Here is a 10,000-nt window from a genome sequence, read left to right on the forward strand (position 1 = left end):
TATATATATATATATATATATATATATATATATATATATATATATATATATATATATATATATATATATATATATATATATATATATATATATATATATATATATATATATATATATATATATATATATATATATATATATATATATATATATATATATATATATATATATATATATATATATATATATATATATATATATATATATATATATATATATATATATATATATATATATATATATATATATATATATATATATATATATATATATATATATATATATATATATATATATATATATATATATATATATATATATATATATATATATATATATATATATATATATATATATATATATATATATATATATATATATATATATATATATATATATATATATATATATATATATATATATATATATATATATATATATATATATATATATATATATATATATATATATATATATATATATATATATATATATATATATATATATATATATATATATATATATATATATATATATATATATATATATATATATATATATATATATATATATATATATATATCCAGAGATATCTTGTATCCCTCACTAGTTCCAATAAAAAACCTTCAGAAGCACGGCTCCATGGAAGTTTGGAATCCATATCTTCACAATGAATGAATATTGAGACCCTCGGACTGCACGGGTTTGTGCCAGAGCGGTATTGATCGGCTTGTGGTGTGTGGTTTCTTTTTTACGGAGTAGAAACTATTTGGATTGTCCTGTAATCGATTCTTGCCACCTTATAAATGTTTTTTTCTACTCCCAATCTTTAAAGCAGAGCTTATATAAATAATAAACGTTGAAAAATGTTGGCAGTACTATTCTGGCTTCTATCAAGAACCCACAACTAAAGACGCGCAAAGTCGTCAACCCCAAAAATCACGATTAGATGCCAGATTTGACCTTTTCTCTGAGTTCCAGCAACTTATTCCTTAAAAAGTTGCTCATGTGACCGTGCCTTTATAAACCTAATGGGGTCCCTCCTATTGTTCTCAAAACCTGTGCTTCTGTGTTTACACCTTGCCCGGCCAAACTCTTTCAATTATGCCTATCAACTTTTTACTTTTCCTTCTTGCTGGAAGTTTGCCTACATTCAGCCTGTTTCTAAAAAAGGTGACCGTTTTAATCCCTCTAACTACCGTTCTATAGCTTTATTCTCTTGCTTGTCTAAAGTTTTAAAATCTATTTTCAATAGGAAAATTCTTAAACATCTGTCACTTCACAGTCTTCTATCTGATTGCCAGTATGGCTTCCGTCAAGATCTGGCGTTCCTTACTGAGTCGTGGTCATTCTCTATTAGAGATTTTGGTGAAACTCTTGCTGTCGCATTAGACATATTAAAAGCTTTTGGTAGAGTCTGGCACAAAGCTTTGATTTGAAATCTGCCCTCCCATGGTTTCTATCCTTCTCTCTGCAACTTTAAGTTTCCTTTCCGACTGTTCTATTGCAACCATGGTAGATGGCCATTGCTCTTCTCCTAAACCTATTAATAGTGGTATTCCTCAGCGTTCTGTACTATCACTCACTCTTTCTATTATTCATTAACGCCTTCCTGGTGGCAGGGCAGATGACCGAACTACCAAATAAAAAATTGTCTATATATAGACGCTACCAACTTTCATCCATACATCTATATATAGTTTCCTTGCAAATGGGTGCTCCTGATTGACATCTATATATAGACTGCCACAAAACTGAACAAACAATTGTGTTTCATTGATGATAATGTGTCAATATGCTTGTAGTCACATCCAGAACTTGTGACCTGGATGTAATTTATCTCCACTTTTCTTTGTATTTTTCACATATGTACTTTTGTACCTATTCATTTTTAGGCAATGTTGCTGGTGTGTGGTACAGTTCTTTCTCTTTGACATGATAGGCCAATGATAAAAAAAAAGTAAATAATGCAAAAATTTCCAGTACAGGTGAACCTCCTTAATCCGGTATTCTTTCATTCGGCAACACCTGTAATCCGGCAAAATTTTTGTTTGCTGGAATATTTGAATTGGCCGGAGTAATTTGCTGTACTATGTTTTGGAGCCTGGGCATTCTGGGTCAAATTTGGATAGGTACCACGCTGCTGCTTATTGCAAGCACCACACCCCAGGTACATAAACTTTTTTTTCTGTAATATTTGGCCCTAAACATGGCTTCCAAGCGACCAGGAAGTGATAGTGTTGTGTGTGAACCCCCCAAAAAAGTGCAAACATATGACAATATCAGTGCAACAGAAAGTGGACCTATTGAGGAAGCTAGATAAAGGTGTTTCAGTGCGGACCCTATGCCAATAGTACAACATTGGCTCATCAACCGTCTATGATCTAAAAAAACAGAAGAATCGACTTCTCAAATTTTACAGTGAGTGTGAGAGCAAGAACATGGAGGTTCATAGAACACTTAAGGGTAAAAGGTGTGATTTAGACAGTGCTCTCATACAGTGGTTTAAAGCTTCGGCGTGCTGTTAACGTCCCTGTGTCCGGCGAGATGATAATGGCGAGGGCAAAAATTTTCCATGCTGAACTTAATTTACATGTTTTTTCTATATACTTCTGCATGTATATTTTTCATGTACAACTATCATATATCAAAACAATGTTACAGCAACATTTGTATAATGCAGGGTACGTATATAGAGGTGGTTTTGGGTACCACCTATAGTTCAGAATTTTCCATGGTCCGGCAAGTCTAAGGTCCGGAGGCTGCTGGATTTGGGAGGTTCAACCTGTATTAGCTTATGTACATAGCACATCCACCCTCAACAAAGCACAAGCGGTGACTGGCCTTGAGAGGCCATTTTGACCAGTGTTTGAGTAGTTGAGATGCCAAGTAATGATTTATTTTATGAATTTTTTTATTTGTTAGGAATTGTCTATATATAGATGACGCCATAACTTAGAGCAGTAAAATAAGAACAAGCATCTGTATATAGACGATCCGACAAAAAGTCCCGTTTTCGAAACGTCTATGTATAGATCCTCTACCAGGAAGGGGTTAATGACCTTCTTAACCAAACTTCTTGCCCTATCCACTCCTACGCTGATGATACCACTCTATATCTTTCCACGTCCTTCCAGAGACAACCAACCCTTCAGGAAATCAACAGATCACACAGGGCTGCCACAGAATGCCTGACGTCTGGTGTCTCTAAGATTTCTGACTGGGGCAGAGAAAACTTAGTAGTTTTCAATGCCTCAGAAACTCAATTCCTTCATGTATCAACTCGATGCAACCATCCAGACAACTGTCCCTCTGTCCTATACTCATAATCTTAACTGGAAACTTCACATCTCATCTCTTGCTAAAAAAGCTTCTATGAAGTTAGACATTCTGTGGTGTCTTCACCAGTTTTTCTCGTTCCTTTAACTGCTAACTCTGTACAAGGGCCTATCTGTCCTTGTATGGAGTACTCTTTGCATTTTTGGGGGCTCCACTCATACAGCTTTATTAATTAGATAAGTTGGAATCAAAAGCTTTTTGTCTCATCAATTCCCCTCCTCTGACTGACTGTCTTCAACCTCTCTTACCACTGAAATTACATCCCTTTCTATCTTTTATTGCTATTTTCATGGTAACTTCTATTGATCTTGCTAACTGCATGCCTCCCTTCCTCCTGCAGCCTTGCTGCACAAGACTTTCTTCCTTTCATCCCTATTCTGTCTAACCCTCTAATACAAGAGTTAACTAGTATTCTCACTCATTCATACCTTTCACTGGTAAACTCTGGAAGTCCCTACCTGCTTCTGTATTTCCATCTTCTACAACTTTACTTCTTTTAAGAGAGAGGTGTCAAGACATTTGTTCCAGGCTTTTGGCTAATTCTTTGAAATCTTTTAGGGAAGCTGCAATTCCAGTGGGCCTTTTTTTTTTCTAATATTTTGTTGTCCTTGGCAACTCTTTCTTGCATAAAAAAAAAAAAAAAAAAAAATGAAGCACCAGAGGTAGTTAGTGGTTAAGATATTTTTTTCACAGAATGGAGACAAAACTGACACCAAGTCAGAACTCAGTGTATTGTGTTAGACATATGAATGTATCCACCAAATTCAATCACTGACACTTAAACCCTGAGTGTGTATGGGCCTTTAATCTCTTAATTGCATTCTCAACCTTCTTGACCAGGAATATTTTTTTATAGTCTTGTGCACCAAGAAAGTTAGGAATTTAATTATATTGGCACTGTTCAATAAAGTGAAAAAATTATAAGAATTTAATGCAAGCTTTTATATTTGTGTAATATTAAAAGGACATACTGACTACTAATGAAATACAATTAACAGGTCCAGTTCAGTTAGTAGTGGCAAGTGGACCCTTTACCACAAACAGCAACTTGCTCTATGAACCTCTCACCGACTTCTTGACTGCTGTGCGCAACAACCCACCTCATGTGCTTGTCCTGTTGGGTCCATTCCTTGATGCTGGCCATCCACTTGTGGTTGGTAATGATTTAGGAGAATCCTATGATGCTGTGTTTAATCGTTGCCTTCGAATAATTTCCACAACACTACAGAGGTGAGCCATTAATTCTACAAATCTCTATTCATAGTCCTTAAGTAAAATATGATGAAATAATAGACAATACTGAGACTACCATATATTATTCCATTACCACAGGTTTGGTTGCAGTGTTATATATATATATATATATATATATATATATATATATATATATATATATATATATATATATATATATATATATATATATATATATATATATATATATATATATATATATATATATATATATATATATATATATATATATATATATATATATACACACACAGTAAGGTCCCGGTTACGTCGGTCTCGAGTTACGTCAAACTCGCACTTACGTCAGTTCACTATAAGGCAATTTAAGATTTAAAAAATTGAAAATTTATGAATCGTAAAGCGTGGGGTTTATTGTTGTTGGCCGCCAGGCGTCACTATAGTCCGACTCAAATATGAAGGCCGCTGAGGGGGAGACCTAACGGGATTCCCGGCTGCGTCGCCAAGCATCGTAGCACATGTTTCGATCTCATTATTAACTTACATCTTAATGAACCGTCATAAAAGTGTATTCCTCTAAATTTCTAATAAGGATGTATAGAGAGCTTTGAATATTGTTTTAGTGTAATGAAGACAATGATTTTGTATAGATATCACAAAATGTAGCACCACTGCTCTCCAGCGTTGCTACTTTTCAAAGTTGGACATGGGTGAGGTCAACCTCCCTGACCGCTGATAATCCCCAGGTCAAATCGAGTCACTCCTCCCCTCCCTGTCGCTCAGGATGGAAGGTGAATATCTCGTCCGCGCTACTCGCCCAAACCTTCAATGTCAAGAGAAATTAATTATTTACAGCGTCAACAAGTTCTGCTTAGAGGATTCTTTTATTATCAATGTGGAGGACACTTCTGACGAAGAACTGTCTGATTAAATAGCTGAGAGAGGATTATGCCTACAGGGTAAAACCTCTATAAAAAAAAAAAACGCACCTTAACTCTGGGTGTGGTGTGGAAAAAGAATAAAATAAAACAACAAAAAAGATGCATGTCTACTTGTCTATTTTAGAGAGAGAGAGAGAGAGAGAGCATGTGTGTGTGTATGCCGCGTCACAGGAGAACCAATACGTAAACTGTTGAAAGACTCGCGCAAGTAGGATTACACACACACACACACACACACACACGTGCATGAGAGAACTATATAGTAATAAGAAACAGGAGAAAGTAGTAACAAGCCACAGAGAGAGAGAGAGAGAGAGCGGGAGAGATGGGCGTTTCTCCACACTTGAGGGTTAATCCCATAATTGGGGCTGTGACGTTTGGCGACGCCGCAACCGGGGAATTCCCGATAGGTCTCCCCCCTCAGCGGCCTTTTTATTTGTGTTGGACTATACTGGTTATCCACCACACCGCCCACCTCACGCTTGAATACAATAACACTATGTACCTCAGTTCCACCATACCTTCGCCCCTGGCAAGTGTGTTCCTACATCTGCGTTTGCTGACTATCTTAGTTCTTGCTCAATGGCACCAAAAAGAAAACTCCTGAGTGATAGCAGTGATGCTAAGAAAAGGAAAACCATTACGCTACAAGAAAAAGTGGACATAATTAAAAGACATGAGAAGGGAGGCAGCAGCTGTGTGTGAGGGAGTGAAGAAGAAAATGGGAAGCCCATTACCATGACAACGGGGAAGTTGACGACCTTGAGGGCTCACACACCTATCACAACAATAACAACTCCGGAGCCTTCGCCTGGGCCACACGACACTTGCAGCTGACTTGCACCGTCTGCGCCTGTCTGCTGATCCCTATTGCCCTTTCCTATTGCATTTCCTGCCCCGCTTCTACTCCCACCGCACTGCACTACGCTCCCAGCTGTCCGCCCTGGGCGTCACAACATTCGACCTGCCCACCCTCCTGGCGGCCTCAGGCGTCCACCCCTCTGGCAACATGCAGTCCTTCGCGTTCGCGGCCCTAATCAACAACAAAAACAAGCTTGTGTTTCATATTCCTACATAGTTGTAAATAATGTACCAATATAACAATATAACCTTTTACTTACCTGAATAACCATAAAAAATTATTGGTTGAAAACTCGATAATATGCTTTGAAAGTACAAAAACTCGAGTTACGTACAAAATCGACTTACGTCATGTTTCAGGAACGTAACTCTGACGTAACTCGGGACCTTACTGTATATATATATATATATATATATATATATATATATATATATATATATATATATATATATATATATATATATATATATATATATATATATATATATATATATTTATTTATTTATTTATTTATTTATATATACAGATAATCGATCTCGATTTACGTGATAAATGCTTTCCAAAAGGCATCGCGTATATCAAAATTCGCGTAAAACATGTAATTCTCATAAGAAAGAATAGATAATAGGGGGGATGCGGGATGTGGTCCAAAAAAATTCGTTCAAAATACTCTTTATTTGGCTAAATTAATATGTTTTCATTATTTACCATTCTAAATACTAAAAGTGTATTTAAAGAAAGGAAAAGCAAAATATTAGAGAAAACAACAAAACAAAGAATACGTGAACAAAACACTCACTGCGTCACTGCCTTCACCACTCACACCACAGTCAGTCACCAGTAAGGTATGTGTGGTAGGGGATTTTAACTATAGGAATGTTGATTGGAGCTTGATGGTGGGTAACAAGGAAGCAGATGAGTTCATTAAGGTCATACAGGATAATTTTTTAAAGCAAGTCAATTTAGAACCCACACGGGGAAATAATATTCTAGATTTAATTCTGACAAACAGGGAGGAGGCAGTTATGCAGGTGGAGGTTGGTGGCGAGCTAGGTAACAGCAATCACAAAGAAATAAGGTATACATTGAAATGTACCTGATTTCAGGAGAGCTAATTTCGAGGGCTTAAGGGATTATTTAAAAGGTGCTTGGCAGGAGAAAGGCAGATATAGTCAGGTAGAAGGAAGGGAGGAGCAGAGAAGGGGCAAGTGTAAAGTCGGGGTGGGACGGAGAGAGAGTGAGGTGGAAGGGGGAGCTGGGTTAGAACATGGGAGAAATCCCAGTCAGCTGAGGGTTAGTGAGAGCTATACTGAGTTCCTAAATAAAATGTGATGGTCAGATAGCCAACATTCTATATAAAACAATAGAATCACGAAGCAACGACCCTAAGTGGATGACAGACTGATTAAAGCGATGCATAGGGCAAAAAAGGAATACAGGGGATCCTCGTTATTCGACTGTTCGCAGTTCGAATTATCGCCAATTCAAACTCAGTTAATTAATACCCAATCCTCAAGGTTCGACCGACTGACTTTGACTGAATTTGACATTTATATCTTGCGTGCCACCTACCCAGTCAAATCCACCACCACCACAAATTAGTCCCCAGCCTGCCAGGCGGAAGTGTAAACCTAAGCTACCCTGTGCCCCACAGATTGTCAGAAAAGTAGCGGATTGAGCTACTTTTGAAGGGTATGCGCTACTTCAATTCATAATCCGCTACCTGCGAGTTTTTGGGCTACTTGATTCATGATATATTTGGGCTGCTTGATGACATTATTGGGCTACACTTGCAATTTTTCTAAATGTTAACAATAATAATGATGATATTAACAACATTAGTAAAAGTAAGAATAATAATAATATTACTAATATTAACCGTGACATTGAGAACACTGTAGTTATGGTGCTTTTTCTTTTCTTGTGAGTAGGCAACTGATGACATCACGCTTCTCTTGCCTCACCGTACCTCAAGAAAATGACTTACTAGATAACGCAAATCTAAAAAAAGTGATGCACAGGAAGTGAAGGGAAAAATCTTTAAGGCAATAAGAATAATTAAGTTCTGTTAAGCAGAAAAAAAATATTTTGGTTAAATTTAGGTAAGAATGAAAATAATAATAATAAAAAAAAAAAGCCAGATAAAACTAATGGAAAAAATGGTACATTGTGAAAGAGGACCCCACTGCCCTTCCCCTAACCCCATGGAAAGAAATGTGAGCGGATAGTTGTAAGTACAAAATATAGTAGTTAAAGTAATAGGTTGCAGTTTTTTGTATTGGGCTACATTGTGGTGAAATCAGCTATTTTTCAAGCGTGCTTCTGCTACTTTTCATTAGGAAAATCTGGCAACACTGCCTGTGTGTTGCTTCCTCTGCGTCTCCCTTGCCCCAGGCCAGCGAGTATAAATAACTATACCCGTTGCCCTAGGCATTGTCCATGCAGGCCACGCTCCACCGTTCCACCTCCTGCCTCCACGCCACTTAGACCATTCCGCTCAAAGCCACCTACAGCCCCAGCCCTAAGAAGCATAATTTCTTCCCTTTCAAAGATAAACTTGAGCTTATAAGAAAGTGTGAGGCAGGTATAGTTCACAGTGTGGTTGCAGCGTAAATGGGTGTCCCTAGATCAATAGTATCATCAATTTGGAAGAACAGGGACAAGTACCGCGAGACCACTGCAAGTGTTTTTATTTCCAGCAATGTAATGTACAGCACCCTAATATGTTTGATAAAAAAAAGCTATATATAAATGAAGCCTTTAATAGTACTGAATTAGTCTAAATTACTGTTTTTAGAGGTTGTAGTGATGTTTTGGGGGGATCTAGGCTGGAGATTGGTCCCTATCCCCACTAATTCTTAAGTATCTTATGGGAAAAATTGCTTCACGATTCTAATAAATGCTGATTCCACCAGTGAAAAACCGCCCTAACCCCATCGAATTGCGAGGATCCCCTGTATATATATAAGAGGGTAAAGGCAGGAGATGAAGCTGTAAGGCCACTATACCTTGAATTAGTAAGAACAGTTAAGAGGTTAACGAGGAAAGCTAAAAGTGAATGTGAGTTGAGGGTAGCCAGCCAAGCAAAGACAGATCCCAAGGAATTTTTTCAGTTATACAAGACAAAATGTAGAGAAGAAATAGGTCCCTTAAGGACAACAAATGGGAAATGGCTAGTTCTGCGGAAGATATTAGTAGAATTATGAACGAGTATTTTTTAACTGTCTTCACCCAGGAGAACACACAGGAAATCCCAGATAGTGAAGAGATATTTAGGGCAGAGGATAGTGAAAAGTTGACAGATATCCATATAACTAAGGCGATGGTAGAACAGGAGATAGATAAACTAAAGAAATTCAAGTCACCAGGACCTGATGAAGTATATCCAAGGGTTCTAAAGGAATGCAAGGAAGTCGTCAGCGAGCCTTAGCGGTACTTTTAGGATGTCACTGGAGTCAGGTGAGGTACCGATAATGTGGAGAGAAGCTAATGTGGTTCCCATATTTAAGAAGGAGATAAAACCCTAACGTCTAATTACAGGCCTGTCAGCTTAACTTCAATTGTGGGTAAGTTAATGGAATCAATAAAAGCGAAAAACACTAGGGAACACCTAGACAAACACGGCTTGATAAATCAAACACAACAT

At 36.9% G+C, this 10,000-nt stretch overlaps 1 protein-coding gene across 1 annotated transcript in view; it reads left to right on the forward strand.

Moving 5' to 3' along the window:
- LOC123519747 (DNA polymerase alpha subunit B-like) overlaps positions 1-10,000 on the forward strand; it is a 66,511-nt gene that overhangs the window by 29,920 nt on the left and 26,591 nt on the right. The window contains exons 5-6 of the mRNA XM_045281251.1: positions 4,304-4,569; positions 7,461-7,558. Coding sequence (XP_045137186.1) covers positions 4,304-4,569; positions 7,461-7,558 — 364 coding nt within the window. The remainder of the gene's footprint in view (positions 1-4,303; positions 4,570-7,460; positions 7,559-10,000) is intronic.

The sequence above is a fragment of the Portunus trituberculatus genome, chromosome 46 (assembly GCF_017591435.1).
Source record: "Portunus trituberculatus isolate SZX2019 chromosome 46, ASM1759143v1, whole genome shotgun sequence".
In the NCBI taxonomy this organism is placed as follows: Eukaryota; Metazoa; Arthropoda; class Malacostraca; order Decapoda; family Portunidae; genus Portunus; species Portunus trituberculatus.